The sequence below is a fragment of the Astyanax mexicanus genome, chromosome 4, assembly GCF_023375975.1.
Source record: "Astyanax mexicanus isolate ESR-SI-001 chromosome 4, AstMex3_surface, whole genome shotgun sequence".
In the NCBI taxonomy this organism is placed as follows: Eukaryota; Metazoa; Chordata; class Actinopteri; order Characiformes; family Acestrorhamphidae; genus Astyanax; species Astyanax mexicanus.
In genome coordinates this window covers 51,049,612-51,066,819 of record NC_064411.1, presented here as the reverse complement: position 1 = coordinate 51,066,819, position 17,208 = coordinate 51,049,612, and the positions used below count along the sequence as shown (strand labels likewise).

The 17,208-nt window shown below is 37.4% G+C and overlaps 2 protein-coding genes across 3 annotated transcripts in view; one reads left to right on the top strand and one right to left on the bottom strand.

Annotated features, from left to right (window-relative positions):
- Positions 1-1,334: 1,334 nt before the first annotated feature.
- xcr1b.1 (chemokine (C motif) receptor 1b, duplicate 1) lies at positions 1,335-4,227 on the bottom strand. The gene is made up of 2 exons (XM_007242594.4): positions 4,029-4,227; positions 1,335-3,904 (listed from the first exon to the last, which is right to left on the bottom strand). The coding sequence occupies exon 2, from the start codon at positions 3,890-3,892 to the stop codon at positions 2,849-2,851; it is 1,044 nt and encodes a 347-aa protein (XP_007242656.2). The 5' UTR covers positions 3,893-3,904; positions 4,029-4,227; the 3' UTR covers positions 1,335-2,848.
- A 4,905-nt stretch (positions 4,228-9,132) lies between these two features.
- The window catches only part of fyco1b (FYVE and coiled-coil domain autophagy adaptor 1b), a 43,074-nt gene continuing 34,998 nt past the window's right edge, over positions 9,133-17,208 (top strand). Inside the window, exons 1-4 of one of the 2 annotated variants that reach the window (XM_022678721.2) lie at positions 9,133-9,221; positions 12,680-12,804; positions 13,955-14,061; positions 15,945-16,070. In XM_022678721.2, coding sequence (XP_022534442.2) covers positions 12,747-12,804; positions 13,955-14,061; positions 15,945-16,070 — 291 coding nt within the window. In that variant the 5' untranslated portion in view covers positions 9,133-9,221; positions 12,680-12,746. Of the gene's footprint in view, positions 9,222-12,679; positions 12,805-13,954; positions 14,062-15,944; positions 16,071-17,208 lie in introns of those variants that run through there. The other variant, XR_007438545.1, reaches the window with a different exon arrangement.

Genomic DNA, 17,208 nt, shown 5'->3' with positions numbered 1-17,208 from the left:
AGCATAGGGAGTGTTGGTCAATTCTGTGTGAATGTGGTCGTGTGCATGCGCCCAGTGAGGAAGTGGACAAAGTGGATTGTACCATTTGTGTGGTCGGGGGGAAGGGAATGCTACATTTTTGTTCCTAAAATTCTGTTTAATTATATACTTTCTAAAGCTTTTCAGAGACAAAAACAACAAAATCATACATTTCTGCTTTTACTTTAAGGGGTGCCGGTGTTCTGTCGAATTCTCCTACCTTGTCGAACCGTGCTGCCCTAATGTATATTTAAGTGTAAAAATACAAAAGAAGCATTATTTTAGGGCATGTACCCAGTGATATTGCAGTAGATGTACGTTATTAGATTTGGATTGAATAAATCATTGTTTCATGGCAAAGTTATAGTAAATATAGCTCATTACAAACTGCTTTTGTATTTATTTATGATATAAATTGTATTTTTTAGTTTCCATTTTCACTTTTGTGCAATGGCAGTGCGTCCAAGTTGTTTAATGCACATAAACCACCCTAAAACAGATTAATTTAAATAAAAAAAACAGGAGAAATAATTAAATTGTGTAGGTCAGCGCATGCGCAGTACTTTTGGGAAGCATGTATCGATGGGTAGGACAATTCGACAAAACACGGGGCCTCCTTTTAATGGGGTTGAGCCCCCCCTAAAAAAGGACTAGTGATGCTCCTGATTGACAAAAAAATTACAACCAGTTTAAAAAAGCAAAGAGATGATTTAGACAATGAAAAAATGGCCAAAAATCACCTATTAATTCATTAATTACTTATTACAGCAATTTTAAAAAGGTGATTTGAACACTGCTATTTAAATAACATCCTTTTATCTGTATCTCAATGTTAATCTCAATTTCTTTTTTCAAATAACATTAAAAAACATCGGTTAAATCCTGCAGATTATCTTTGTACATTATGTGAAAATGTCATAGCAAATGGACCAATAGAAATGCTCCAAAACCTTTCACACTGACTTCCATTAAGAGTTACCAAGGTTTAGATGAGGCTGTGAAATCAGGACCAATGAGGAAGTAAAGAAAAAGCTACAGTAATGTCATTAAAAACTCAGAAAGAATTTAATTTATGCATACTGATTATTTACATTTGATCATCAAAAACAGAATTTACACTTAGTCACATTGATTGTTTTGCATTGAAGTAAATCATTTTTGGTTCAGTAATTAAAACGTGCATCACTCTTTCATGCATTAACAAGCAGAGCAGTTCATAATATGCAAATGATAAATGTACAATAATTTAGGAAAAGCCTTTATTTATCAAATTTCAAGTTTCTACTAAAAACAAAAGCATGCATATATTTTTTCCCTTTTTCCTACATTGTAAATGAATACTGAAGTGATCCAGACTATGAAGAAACACATAAGGAATCATGTAGTAACTTAAAAGTATTACTACAAAACAAGCCAAAATACTCAGTGAAGCAATATTTTCGATGGTTCTTATCTGTGGTGCTGTTAACTTGCTCTTCCTTTCCTGGAGCGGTCCTAATGAGTGCCAGTTTCATCATAACATCACTGTATACCTGTAACTCTACCTCTTCACTACTTTACAACTGATGCTCTCAAACACTTTATTAAGAGACAAGAAATTCAAGTAATTAACTCTTGATTTAAGTTCAGCACAGCTGATAACTGAAAGCATGAAATTCCATGTTATTCTACCTCATAAAACCAAGATGTGCAAAACTGTCTCTATCTAAGAAAGTGGTGCTACTTTGAAGAATCTAAAATTTTGGTTTGTTTAACACTTTTTATGTTTACTAAATAATTCCATATGTTTTTCTTTATAGTTTGTGTACATTTAATATTAATCTACAATGCAGAACATTTTAACATAATGAAAAAAAAATGAAAAATTGACCTTAAAATAAATTTGTGGCAATGTTCTCAGTACTGTAACATGGTTAAAAATATACTGTTTGCATTATATGGGGTTTTGAGATGAATAATCATCTCATTTTATAATGTCATGGTTGCTTTTAACTGTATCTAGCAGATTTATTCTTCCTTTAAATCACATATAAGTGATTAAAACTTTTAAAAACTGCTAAAACTGCAGTTTTAATAATACCATCAACTTATGTTTTTTTTATTTTTATTATTTATTACTGTTACTGCTATTAAGGGTCACACCACATGATATGAAATCCTAAAGTAAGTATGTATATAATAAAGGGTACTATACCTTTTCTATACAGTATGCCATCATTTTATGCATTTAAACTTTCGTGAGGATATTTTCAAATTTCTTGAAATGTTTCAGATTTACTGTCCTCATTTTTTTTACTTAGTTGAGTAGTTTTTGCTTCTCATAATCTGGATTAGAACATTACTCAAATATTCACTATTAACTGTATACCTGTAACTCTACCTCTTCACTACTTTACTTTAACTGATGCTCTCAAACACTTTAATAAGAGACAAGAAATTCAAGTAATTAACTCTTGACGAGTTCAGCACAGCTGTTAACTGAAAGCCTGAAATTCCAGATGACTCTACCTTATAAAACTGACTGAGAAAATTAAACCAAGATTCATTCCCTATACAGTATGTCATCATTTTATGCATTTAAACTTTCTTGAGTTCATGAAATGGTTTTGATTGACTGATCTTAATTTCATTCTGGTTTGTTTAACACTTTTTTGATACTAAATGGTACTAATGGTACAAAAAATTGTCTATATGTCTTCATTTGATGCATTTAAACCTTATCTTAACTGAAAATACAACAATTTCCACTGCTAACAAAAGCAAATGCTCATAAAAAGCAACTGATTTAAGCTTCTAAGTCATCTGAAGGTCCCTGAATGCTTTGGTTCCACTAGTACATGGAGATCTCCTCCCCGTTGGAGTAAATTAAGCGGCTGTTACGGTTCTGAGGCTGCTCCATTCTCTTGCAGATGCTCCACAGCATCTTCTTGAGGTGGGAACGGAACTTGATGCCCATGAAGACGTAGAAGACTGGGTTCAGGCAGCAGTGGGAGAAGGCCACCAGGCGGGAGACGTAGAAAACGTAGTCTATGGTGATGCTGACCTCGCACTCGCTCAGTTTCTCAAATTCCCAAGAAATCAAAGAGTCGAGGAAGATGGAGAGGTTGTAGGGCGCCCAGCCCAGGAAGAAAACCACCACAATGCAGAGGATGAGCCTCACGGTCTTGCGGCGGGTGTGGGAGGTGGGTCTGAGGAGCCTCCCAAGGATCTGGACGTAGCAGAGGGTGATGATAGTGAAGGAGACGAGGAAGAAGATGTTTTGCTGGTAAATGCCGACGAGCTTCCATTTGAGGTCGTTGTAGCTGCAGTAAATCACAGGGCTGGTGCCGTTGGCGTTGGACGCAGCTGTGAAGATGACGTGGGGGGTCGCGGCGCCGAAGCTCAGCATCCAGATGGCCACGGAGATCATAACGCAGTGGTAGGGCTTCCTGTTTAAGACCACGGACAGGGGATGGACCACGGCCATGTAGCGATGCACAGTCATGGTGGTTAAAAAGATGGTGCTGCTGTAAAAGCCCACGAAGAATATGAAGCTGACGGCTTTGCAGCCGACATCTCCGAACGTCCACTCTCCGGAAGCGTGGTAGTAGGCCCAGAACGGCAGGCCCACAGTGAAGACCAGGTCAGAGACGGCCAAGTTGAAGAGGAAAGCATTGGTCAGGGATTTCAGGTTTTCGTATTTGATCAGAACCCACAGAACCAGTGCATTTCCCACCACGCTGAACGCGATGACCACCGTGAAAAAGACCGGGGTGACAATTGCTCCAAACTGGACTACATTAGTCTTATTGCATGTGTCATCAAAATAATCGCCATATGTACTGTAATCTGAGTAGTCAATAGTTGTTGTGGAAGCAGTATCATCATCCATCATCCTCAGAATTCTCTAATCAAAAGAAAAAGAAACAACTGTAAGCAAAAGCAATGCAAAATCAACTGCTCAAAAAAATACAAATTAAATAAAACACAACTAACTACCATAAAGGCAAAAGCATAAAGCATCTCCATACCTTGCTTAGGTAAGACGTGCTCCAGAGTGTTCCCAAAAGCAGCTTTACACTGATTGAGGGTCATTGGCGACTTCTGATACTGTATCTATTCCCTTTTGAAACTACTGAAAAGGCTGAGTTCTCGAAATGTTTCTCTGAAGACCAATCATGTTTTGAGTTTTGAAAGATCTGGTCTGATATGTCTGATATGAGATATGTTATGTTTACATCAGATAAACACAAGTTGTTTTTGCCTTGCTATTCTAATGTTTTTCTAAAGCTTATTCCAGTGGTGCTAAAGTAGCCATAGATTTACTTCAGCAGTGCTGAAGCTAGATGGCTCAGCACTCAGCAGTGCCATTGTGGTTATATAGTACATTTAGCAGTTTTAAAAGCTTGTAAGAAAATGTTTCATGTTTATGTTAGGTGCAATTTTGCCTTGCTATTCTAGTGTTAAGTTTCTTCAGCAGGGCTAATGTAACCACAGATTTACATCAGCAGTGCTAATCTAGTCACACATTTAGCTCGATCACTCAGCAGTGCAAATGTAGTTGTACAGTACATTTAGCAGTTTTGAAAGCTATGGAGAAGATATTTCATGTGTACGTCATGTGAATTTCATGTGAAATTTTGCCTTTCTACTGTAATGTTAAGTTTCTTTAGCAGGGCTAAAGTAACTATAGATTTACCTCAGCAGTGCTATTCTAAGCAGACAGTTAGCTAGATACCTCAGCATTGCTATTGTGGTTATACAGTACATGTAGCAGTTTTGAAAGCTATGGAGAAGATATTTCATGTTTACGTAAGGGGAACTTTTGCCTTGCTATTCTAATGTTAAGTTTCTTTAGCAGTGCTAAAGTACCTATAGATTTACTTCAGCAGTGCTATTCTATTCATACAATGATAATTTTAGTAATTAAGTTTCCCTAGGAGCACAAGTAAGAGCTATTTTAATCTATTGTTACCCAATCTTAGAGGAAACACTGCAATATTACTAGATGAATTTTAATAAAATAAATTCAATTTTGATCTGTATGATTTATTCTGGTTCACACCATCAATACTTTTTTTGCCATTTTCTGATGGATTATTTCAGTTTCCAAATATTCGGCGCATCCCTTATAAAAATCAAATGACATCATGTTGTCCACTATAACAATAATATCACAATACTGTGATTCTACAATACTCAATATATTATAGAAAAAACAATCTTATATGATACTTCACAGCACCTGTGTTACTGAAGAGGATAAAATACCCCTAAATAAGCAAATACCAGGAATTATGGATTTATTAGTGTCACAGTTTAGCCCATGTCTGTCTTGTGTTTCTCCCTCATTTGGTCTCTTGTGCTCCTGCCCCTCTGTTTACCTGTCATGTGTTTCCCAGCCATGTGCTATTGTTGTGTTTTGGTCCTGTCTCCGCCCTAGCCCCACCCTGTCATCAGTCATTTGTAACTCTGCCCTCCTCATTACCTCCACAGGTGTCCCAAGTGTGTGCCTGTGTATAAATACCCCATGTGCTCCTTTGTTCTCTGTCGTGCTTTCTGTCTGAACCTGTCTTGTTACTCTGTCCAGATCTAGTTTATCTGTTTTGTTTAACCTCAGACCAGCTGTGTTTTTGTTTTCAGTGTTTCAGGTTTTCTTTTTGTAGTTTGTTTCTTTGTGTTATTTTTGCTTGTTTGTTTCAGTCTTTTAATTTATTCTCTGTTTTTTAGTGTTTTGCTTGTAAGTTAAAAATATGGACTTGTATTTGCATCCTGACTCCTCCTCTTCGTTACAATTAGTCACAGTTTCACAGAATTTAACAACCAATATTCTTGACGGCATAGTATTGGATGCAATACGATACCATAGTTTTCATTTGTTAATATATACAGCGCTGGAAAAAATAGAGAGACCACTTCAAAATGATCAGGTTCTCTGATTGGTTCTTTATAGGTATATGTTTGAGTAAAATAAACAGGTTCTGTGTTCTATCAGGGTACCGCAGAGACACATTCTTTCACTAGTGTTTGTAGAAGCAGACTGCATGACAAGCTCCTGCTTTTATTATATACCTGTGGAACCATGGAAATGATTGGAACAGTTCAATGATCTGGATGGGTGAGAGAACACTTTGGGGTATTTTACTTAAGTGTTTGTAAAAATACAAAATGTGGTTTAAAAAGACTGGAATTTATTATATTCTCTATTCTACTACATTTATTCCTTGTGTGGTGTTCATATTTTTGTTACTCGTTTACTTTGTTACTTGTATTTAATTCAGTAAAATTAAGCAATTTTACATTAAAATGCTTTACACATGCTCGCTTCACCTAAATCGCAATCAATATAAACAGCTTACATGGTTAATTTTTGCCCTTTACCTTTCTTATGTTACATTTCTTTCAAAAAGTGCTACTCTTTTTTTTTATTAGTTTTTTAATAAAATGTAAAAGAAAATGAATTAAACTCAAGATATGAGTAGAAAATTTGTTTAGTTTCAAATTTACAAATGAAGCAATGTTTATTAACCCTTGGCCAAACATACTGTACTGAAAACGGGTCCCACAGACCCGAACACCACACAAGGGTTAAATATGAATACAGTACCTACCCTGTGCTGATGCGAACCTAACCTCAGGCAGTTTTCTCTGGTAAATGTTTTACAGTTTATCTCGCAGTTTCAGGTCAGTCTGAAACTAGAATTAATGGTTTCAGTGCCCCGGTGGTTTGTGAGGGGAGGTAAATGAAACGTACATTTAGAGCTTAGATCGGGCCTTAAAAATAAGACCCGATTTGCACAAGCCCTATACTTTCACTAGCATTACAATTGAGCTTTTTAAAAACATTTTGGGCTGTTTGAAAGAGTCAAATCTGTTTAGAATGATGTTAATTAACACTGCAACACTGAAGAAGCATAGATCTATTATTTTAGGTTTATGTTTATTATGTTTATTAAGAAAAGCTGCACACAGCTCTGCAAGTCAAGTGCGTAATGTGGTCAAGTGGAGGAGCTCACGTGTGCGTGAGCCCCAGAGCTGCGTGATTATAACATTTTAACTTGCGCAACTTTTGTTAAAAAACAGTTGGATTTGTTACGTTCCTGTATTGTGATTATCACACCATAGCATTATAGAAATAATCGTAAGTGTTAAAACACTAGGTTTGCAAGGTTTTGATGCATAATATCAGTGATATGATTTTACTAGACTGCTTTAGTGCTAGAGAAAAACAGCAGATAAAAGAACATCCTGTGCTGTTAGCATGCTAAGACTAATTTATTGACTAATTATTGATTTTTAAAGATGCAAGCAAAGTCATTGAGAGCAATTCATGACTTTAGAGCAATGAGGAGAAATGTTCACAGTGAAGTAGGGCACCGAGTGGTTCAGTGGTCTTAAGTGCTGTCACTATGATCGGGAGATCACTGGTTCGAATCCCAGTCATGCAGCTTGCCATCAGCTGCCAAAGCCCTGAGAGAAAGCACCATTGGCCTTGTTCTCTCTGTGGGTGGGTAGCTGGCACTCTTTCCCCACATCACTCCTGGTGGGTGATGTTGATCAGCACAGTGCATCTGTGAGCTGATGTATCAAAACTGTGTCGCTGCACTTTTGATTTCGATTCGATATTCGAGTTCGATAAGAGGCAGAGTCTGACTTCACATGTATCAGAGGAGGCATGTGCTAATCTTCACCCTCCTTGTATTGTGGCATCACTAGTGATGGGGAATATACAACTGAGTTGCACCTAAATTGTGGGACAGTTGGCCTAGCTAAATTGGAAAAAAATGGAAAAAAAATATACAAATTTGTTTAATGGCCTGCTGAATCATCTAGCATAAGACCAGACCACAAGACTTTTGCTGGCAACAGCTTCAGTTTCAGATGGTCTAAGCTGGTGGTTGAAAAATTAGCCATCCAAGCAAAACATATCTTATGCTGGTAATCTAGCTGCTTAATCATCTCTAAGCATAGTGTATATCTGGTATAGTGTTCATCTGATTTTGGTCATAATGGTAATCCAGCTTGTTTTTTTTTTTTTTTTTTTAGTTTTTTCCTACATTGTAAATGAATAGTGAAGTGATCCAGACTATGAAGGAACACATGTAGGAATCATGTAGTAACTTAAAAGTGTCAAACAAACCAAAATACTGTGTGTGAAGAAGCATTTAGGTGCTCTTACTTGGGAGGCTGTTAACTTATGGTTTCTGAGGCTGGTAACTTTAATGAACTGATGAATTCATGCTCTTCCTTTCCTGGGGCGGTCCTGATGAGAACCAGTTCCATCATAACATTTTTGATGGTCTTAGTGGATGCGCTTGAGGATAGGTTCAAAGTTCTTGATTTTTTTATTTTTTCTTGAATTCTTAATTTCTTAATAAAGTCATTTTTTTTCTTGAAGATATGCAAATCTGTCATCTGAGCAAGAGGTGATATTTTGAATAATGTAAAATATTGTTTAACACTTCTTTTTTGTACATTTGAATGACTTTAGTATTAATCTACAATTTAGAACATTTTAAAAATAATAATGGAAAAGCAAAACACTGAATTTAAGGTGTGTCCAAACTTTTGACTGGTACTGTATTAATATTTTTTAAATATTTTACTTTTAGAGTCTCTTTTTTAAATGTATCTATATAATTTTGGTACCTCTCAGCTAACAAATTTAAGGTAGAAGAACGTTTTCTGAACGTTATAGTTAACATTCTTGGAACGTTCAATCTGAAAGTTAACTGGTTCCTTCGCTCCAAGGTTACATGTGTCATGTCTTATTGTTTTAAATTTGGGAAATGTTACTTTTAACGTTTTTATAATGTTATTATTGTTGTATGAGAAACGTTCTGATAACGTTGTGATGCCAAACATTATTATAACATTATTTTAAGGTTTCCAGAGCGTTCCTGGAACATTATTCCTTTAACGTTACATCCTGACCTTCTTGGAATCTTCTGTAAACGTTACTAAACGTTATTTTTAACGTTTTTTGCTAGCGGGGCTCCTCCACACCGGTCACATGATCTTATTATTTACCTCCTGAGTACCGTGCAACCAAACCCGCCACGCTCCTCGAGCCTGGCTCGCCTGTCTGGAGGAATGCCGCCCTCTGATTGGCTGAGGCGCCTGTCACTCAGCGGCTTGTACCTACCCCGGCAGACGCAGCACGTTTCTCCCAGCTGAGCGTTTTTGATCGATTTGGAGGATCATCTTTCCTCTGAGGGAGTACAGTATGTCTCTACACCTGTTTATCTGTAAATTTACCCTGTGGTTTATCGATTAATCGCCTGGGCTTTTAAACCGGCGGCTTTTTACGGTAGAAAACGGTGTTTTTAGTGAGTTTTTCCTCATGAAAGTGATGAAATAGCAGCAGGAGTAGCAGCAGCAGGTGCACTGCTCCCCTCTACACACTGTTCTGGTGGTTCTGGTGTTTTTTGTGTTCATATGGTGTTTATGTTGGTTCTTCTGGTGGTTCTGGTGTTTATTTTGGTTCCTATTGTGGTTCTGTGTGCTGTTATTTTGGGTTGTTTTGTTTGTTCTGGTTATTTTTGGGTTCTTATATTGGGTATTTGGGAACTTTTGGTGGTTCTGTGGATTGTTCTGGTGTTTTTTTAGGGTTTTTCTGATAGTTCTAATGGTTGTTATTTGGGTTCTTCTAGTGTTTCTGTGGGTTCTGCTTGTGGTTCTGTGGGCTCTTCTGTTTGTTCTGGTAGTTCTGTGGGTCCTTGTGGTGTTTTTTGTGTTCTTCTGGTGGTTCTAGTGTTTCTGTTGGTTCTGCTGGTGGTTCTTCTGGTGATTCTAATGGTTATTCTTTGGCCTCTTTTGGTGATTCTGTGGGTTCTACTGGTTGTTCTCTCGTTTGTTCTGGCGGTCTTCTCTGGATTCTAGAGTGGTGTTTCTGTTGGTTTGTCTTGTGGTTATTGTGGTTCTTCTGGTGTTTTTTGGTTCTTCTGGTGGTTCTAATGGTTATTCTTTGGGCTCTTCTGGTCGTTCTGTGGGTTCTTCTTTTTGTTCTGGTGGTTCTGTGGGTTCTTCCGGTGGTTCTTGTGGTGCTTCTGTTGGTTCGTCTTGTGCTTATTTGGGTTCTTCTAGTGTTTCAGTTGGTTCTGCTGGTGGTTCTGTGGGTTCTACTGGTTGTTTTTTCGTTTCTTCTGGCGGTCTTCTCTGGGTTCTAGTAGTGTTTTTGTTGCTTTGTCTTGTGGTTATTGTGGTTCTTCTGGTGTTTTTTGGGGTTCTTCTGGTGGTTCTAATGGTTATTCGTTGGGCTCTTCTGGTCGTTCTGTGGGTTCTTCTTTTTTTCTGGTGGTGTTTCTGTTGGTTTGTCTTGTGGTTATTTTGGTTCTTCTGGTGGTTCTGTTGGTTCCAGTGGTTGTTCTTTGGGTTCATCTGGTGGTTCTCTGGGTTCTGTTGGTTCCAGTGGTTGTTCTTTGAGTTTGTCTGGTGGTTCTCTGGGTTCTGGTGGTTGTTAATTGGGTTTTTTTTCCTGGTGGTTCTCTGGGTTTGGTGATGTTTCTGTTGGTTCATCTGTGGTTATATGGGTTCTTTTGGTGGTTCTGATTGTTCTCTGGGTTCCATTGGTGATTATTTAGATTCTTTTGTTGGTTCTGTAGGTTTTATTGTGGTGGAACTGTATATTTGAGGGTTCTAGACTGGGTTTAAAGCTTGTCAGTGTGTTTCTTCAGGAGCAGCTCAGTAACACCAGCACTCTGTAGATTACATCATGGAGTAAACAGTGTGTTGTGAGAGTGTGAATGTGGCTGAAGTGTGTGTTTGAGAGCTGACAACACCAGCTGAGTGATTTCACACTTACAGTAACAGTAACACTGATTATCAGATGTCTCAGTTAGGTTGTGGCTGTGCAGTGATGTTCTATAATAAACATAAGAGCAAACTGGTGTGAATGTTTACAGTATATACAGTACCTGGTCATATTAGTTGCTTTAACAGACATTAACAGAAGGTTTAAATGCATACAATTTTGACATATTGGTAAAATATGTAGTACCCTTTCTTATATATGTACTCACCTTAGCATTTAATGTCATATGGTGCTACCCATAATATTTACAGGCAATATAATTCTGGCAGCTGTGGCCTCATAAAATCAGTAAATTATGCGTCTCATTTATCTTATATATTTTTGAGCGTTTCAGTACTAAGAACCTGCAAAAAAAAAAATGCTAAGGACATTAATTAATTTTAAAATAAATCATGGTCTCACCACATGACATCGGTTATAAGGCCACAACCCATTTGTGCGGAGCATCACTTCACATACATTTTTAATATAAAATATCCAAACTATAAAGAAAAACATATGGAATTATTTTGCAAAAAAAAAAAAAGAAGAATATGTTTTATATTTTAGTTTCTTCGAAGTAGCACCTTTACTTAGATGGAGACAGATAGAGAGCTTTACACATCTTTGCTGAATTTTCTCAGTCAGTTTTATGAGGTAGAGGCACCTGAAATTCAGGCTTTCAGTTAACAGCTGTGCTTGACTCGTCAAGAGTTAATTACTCAAACATCTTGCCTCTCAATGTGTTTGAAAGCATGTGGTAGATTTGGTATACAGTGAATAGGAAAAACTAATAGGAAAAATTAATTTGCCAGTTTGTGAAATAGGCTGTCTTGTCACTCTGTGTCTGTGACAGACGCTGCTAAAATGTGAAGTATATTGAAATATCATGTATTTAGAAATTAATATAATGAGATATCACTAGCATTAGGGGTGGGCGATATGGCCCTAAAATAATATCACGATACTTCGTGTTATTTTCGCGATAACGATACTCTTGGCGATATGATGAAAAACTGAATTATTTCAAGAATGCACTACTGCAACAAAATGAATATTTTCTTATTGCATACGGTATGATATGGCACACCCTTAACTGAGATTTTAAAAAATACAAGAAATTAATCAGTAACATTAATTTGTAACAGAAGTCAATGATCCAGGATGTCATGATACTAATAATGCACTCCAAATATCTCCATATATCCAGGAATAAAGTAATATAAATGATACTGGACAGATACAATCTGTCTCTAATAGATATATGTAATGGGAAATAAGAACAGTGTGAATTTTTTTTTTTGCTAAAAACAGCAAAAAAGTAGTACCCTGATGTGATAATTAGGGGTGGGTGATATGACACGATATTTCAGGGTATAATATTGTACACGATATTATTTTTTTTTGGCGATATTATCGCGTACAGTACGATATGGCACACCCCTAACTAGCATTACTTAAACATATTATATACAGTACGTTTGGACACACCATCTTGTTTAATGTTTTTATTTTGTCCAAAAGTTAATTTATGTAATTAACTCTTGACGAGTTCAGCACAGCTGTTAACTGAAAGCCACTGATTGAGAAAATCAAGCCAAGATGTGCAAAACATATTCTGGTTTGTTTCACCATTTCTTTGTTTACTAAATAATTCCATATGTTTTTTCTTCATAGTTTGGATGACTTTAGTATTGAAATTCTTTAAAAATAATGAAGAAACTATTACTATTTTACTATATATTGATATATTGAGTCATTTTGCAGCCCTAACTGTTATATAATTGAAAAAATAATAATAAACTGGTTATTTGCCAATGCTAGTATGTTTGTAACCCCTTGACCCCTTTCTTTACCCCTCCTTTTTCCTTCTGTATGTGTGTCCTACAGCAGACAGCATGCAGACAGAATAACCCCGTAACCCTCCTGTAAACCTCCTTCATTACCTGACTTCACCATGGCTTCTGTTACAGTTGGAGAAAATCAGCTCCAGAGGATAATCAGAGACCTGCATGGTATACACACACACACACACACACACACACACACACACAAACACACAAACACACACAGTACTGGATTCATTCAGTCTGAAAAAAAGTAATCTAATCTCTGCCTTGACCTTAACTACGTTCCTACAGTCGGTAGAGAGAAACACTATGTGCCCTATCTTACACCTTGTGCAAAGTGTGTTGCGATGCCCATTGCTATCTTACACCCTGACAACAGTTTTTTTCTTTTTACACCTTCCACCTGCATTGTTTAAACAGCAACAGTGCTTGTGAATAAATCTACACTAATGGGTGTTGTGGTCTGGAAGTGAGGTGTGTTCAGGTAAATTTCTGGTGTAATGCTATCTTGGTGGCAGAAAACACAGGTGCGCTACTGACTGATTTAAACCTTCACCACGGTCATCAGTCAGACGTTCCTTACTATCCCCGCAGCACAGATGTGCGCTCAATGCACAAACACCCCCCTTACATGCTCATTACACACACATAGACATGCAATGGCACACACCCAACATTTACATCAACAATAAACAGAATACAAATAAAATACCATTTCTGTTCTTGGAAATTATCTGCTCACATACATACTTTCACAGCATGAACAAGCAGGTTAGTTTCATCTGCTGAGAAGTGCAAAAGCACTGCGCCGTTAAAATAGCAATCTGCCAAAGTCAGAGCACACCTGGCTCTTAAAGGGAGTGGCAAGTGACACTCTGATATTTTTATTTCACAGTATGCTCAAAACACACACATGAATAATTAAGAGAGTTTCTTAATCATTTCTTTTGGGTGTTTCCAGCCACATAAGGTGTACTTTTCCCTTTGTTACGATAGCAAAGACACACTGACACGCCCTAAATCAAGCTGCACAGTGCACAGTTCACGGCTCACCTACAGTAATCAGAAATATAGGGCTCTAAATGTACAAAAAGTTTAGTAAAACTGTCTCTACTGGACAGTAGAGACAGTTACTCCAACCAAAGCATGGTAAACTATTTTAATATTTTAATTATTAGAAGGGTTAGAATAAACAATGAATGTCCCAATACTTTAGTCCATATAGTGTATAAAAATTATATATAGTGTAATTTTCTAGTGTATGTGAATGTGCTCTGATTTGCGTGTGTATGTGTGTGCGTGTGTTCTTGCACAGATGCAGTTGCTGAGTTGAGTAAAGAGCATGCAGAGAGTGGGGAACCAATCACAGACGACTGCTCCAGTCTCCACAAGTTCTCCTCTAAACTGGAGTACTTACTGCAAGTACGGCACTCGACTTACACTGTGACATTTACCTCACTGAGAAAATGTGTGTTTAAATACTCTTGAATTGAAAAAGTGAAAAAAAAAAAAAATCACCCCTTGTTCCTACCACTTACCCCTACCCCTCTGTTTTGCAAGTGCATGCCCAGGGGTAGGGGTGTCCCGATTCGTGTTAAGCTGGAGGGGTAGGTTAGGGGAAGGAATAGATCTTGTTAGCGCTTCATATGGACATTTTTCAGATACACACTTCAAACTGAGGGGTGTAAGAATTTCTGATAAGATAGCAGAACAATCGACCAAAGAAACCCATAATTTTATTTATTTTCCTTTTTAAAAGTAATGATTAGCTCTATATTACCAGAGTTTAATTTGTAGTTTCAATGTTTTCTGGCTGAATTCTTCATAACAAGCATAAAAAAAAGATCGCTAGTAGTTTGTTTCAGTAAATAGCGAGCTTATCTAACTTTTCCGTACCACCTTAAATGGTGCAACAGACAGCAGGGGCTGCAGATTTTAAGGTGAAAAAAACAAAATAGAAGGAAATTAAAGCTAATTTCAGCGACTAATCACAGAGGAATTAAGAAATGCACCATTTCTGCACCATCTCCCACCTTTCTGAAGAGATACAATAAATCCCTAAAGTTACCTAATTAACCAGCAGCAGCAGTTAGGTTACTGAACTTTAGCGCTCCTGATGATGTATCAGGTGCTTGAAGTGGTTGTCCCAATTCTTAGGGGGAGGATTTTCACCTTCAACTCTTTTCTAAGGGGAAGGGTTACACTCGAAAAGAAGGGGTAGGGGTAAATATTAGAGCCAAGGGGTGAAATGGGATTGGGTCTTGGGCTCTGCAGCAGGACGATGACCCAAAGCTCACAAACAAGTCAAAAGTCTGATTGAGATGCTGTGGCTCATCTTTAACATGCAATTCATGCTGGAAAATCCTCCAATATGTCCTCCAATGCTGGAAATTCCTCCACAGAGATGTGAAAGACTCGTCGTCAGTTATCAGTAAAGCTTGACTGCAGTTGCTGTCACCAAGGGTGAGCAACCAAGTTATTAGGTTTAGGTGGCAAACACTTTTTCACACAGGGCTAGATTGGTTTGGATTGTTTTTTTTCCTTTAATAAATATAATTATAATAAAAAAAAGGCTTTTTATATTTTCTCAGGTTATCTTTGTCTGATATTAAATATTGTTTAATAATCTGAAAAATATCAGTATGACAAAATAGCAAAAACAAAAGAAATCTGTAGGGATCAAATACTTTTTCATACAACAGTATGCTCCTGTGGATGACTGTTTTAGTTGTTAGTTTGAGTGTGGGCGGTACATGGTCTAAAATGTTCTAAAGCAGGGGTTGGCAATAGGCGGCCCCTGAAACAAGCATGAAACATCTGGCCCGTGAGGTTGTTTGAACTATAATGAACGATTTAAAGAAAAAAAAAATCTCTGGCGAGCTTTTGTTTACATGCCTCCCCTGTCTCTCTGTCGTGCTCGGCGTGACTTTAGTTTCTGCCTGGTCTCGTTTTTCCTCCCGTTCTTGGGCTCCCTATCTCCTTATAAGGGCGTTTTTTTCCCCAGTTGTGTCCCTATTCACTAGCCGGGGCAGCGATAGTGTATTGGACCGAGACCCTGACGACACGGGTTTTACCCTTCGCGAGTAGCGGTGTGTTTATTTATTGATTTATTGATTTCTTCTTTGGGTTTACCTGCTTTGAGATCAACTGTTCTGCAATTGGGTTCAACAACCCTCTGAGATGGAGAGCTACTAATCTGTAGCACTCCATCCCATTACACTTTATTTTCCAAAACAGCACGTAATGACTTTATTGCCGACTCCTGTCCTAAAGCATCACCTGTTTCTTTTCTCTTTCTTCTCCAGTTTGACCAGAAAGAGAAGACCACCTTCCTGGGCAGCAGAAAAGACTACTGGGACTATTTCTGCGACTGTCTGGCCAAGATAAAGGGGGCTAATGACGGGATCCGCTTTGTTAAGTCTATCCCTGAGGTAATCCACAGCATGTGCCCCAGACAGTACACATATACACTACAGTACACACACACACACACATGCTTGGAGTCGGCTGTGGTCAGGCTTGAGGTCATCCTCATCTGACTGTTTCTCTTCTTCTCATTTATTTTACTTTTTTTCTTTTTTATTATCTGTTGTTTAAATTGCTTTTCTCACTGGAGCGTCCAGCAGGAGATCACATAGACTCGGGTATGTGCTAGAGCGTAGTAATAGAAATGCTTTCTGAGGGAAAAAAAAAAAGTTTATTTAGCGTTTAGCATTATGTGGTTGAGTAGTTATATACTGTAGTTGTGCTGTGTAGTCATCAATGCTAGGAATTATGGTTGTTTTTGGTTTCTTTCATTGTTTAACATATTTTATATATTATAGTATTTTCTCAATGTTTATATGCACAGAATGTGTTATGCAGTATTTCTAATGGTTTGTGCATATAGAAAAAAAGTATAAAGTATTTAAAATGACTTTGTAACCCTTTCAAACTTATATATAAATATATGTAAATCTACAGTTTACCGATCGTAGATCCTCTGAAAGCTTTTTTTGGCACAGCATGGCTCACATACGTGTTTGCTTTTATGCACAAATGTTATACAAGCAAATGCATGTGGGTACCATGTCCAAATCTATGTGTTTTAAGAATTGTCCTGGAGGGCAAGTGCAGCCACTATGATCGGGAGATCGCTGGTTCGAATCCCGGTCATGCAGCTTGCCGTCAGCTGCCGGAGCCCTGAGAGAGCACAATTGTCACAATTGGTCTTGCTTTAGAAAAAATTATAAAATCATTAAAATTACTTTGTAACAGTTCCCAGCTTTATGTAAATCAACAATTTTTGAAAGTAGATCCTCTTTTTGGCATGGCATTGGCTCACAGACACGTATGCTTTTGTGCGCAGCAAACTCAAAAAAGTTTGAGTGTTTTTTTTTTTTTATCAGTCCAAACTAGCAAGACTCGAGTTATGCCATCACTGGACTAATTAGGCTTCACTTACTTTTCCACTGGAACTATGACATGTTTATGTGTTGCTTTCAATGAAAACATGATGTATTTTTGTTTTGTTATTTAAGGCAATTACATTTGTCAGTATCTTCGATTTGGATGATTTTATGCCAACTA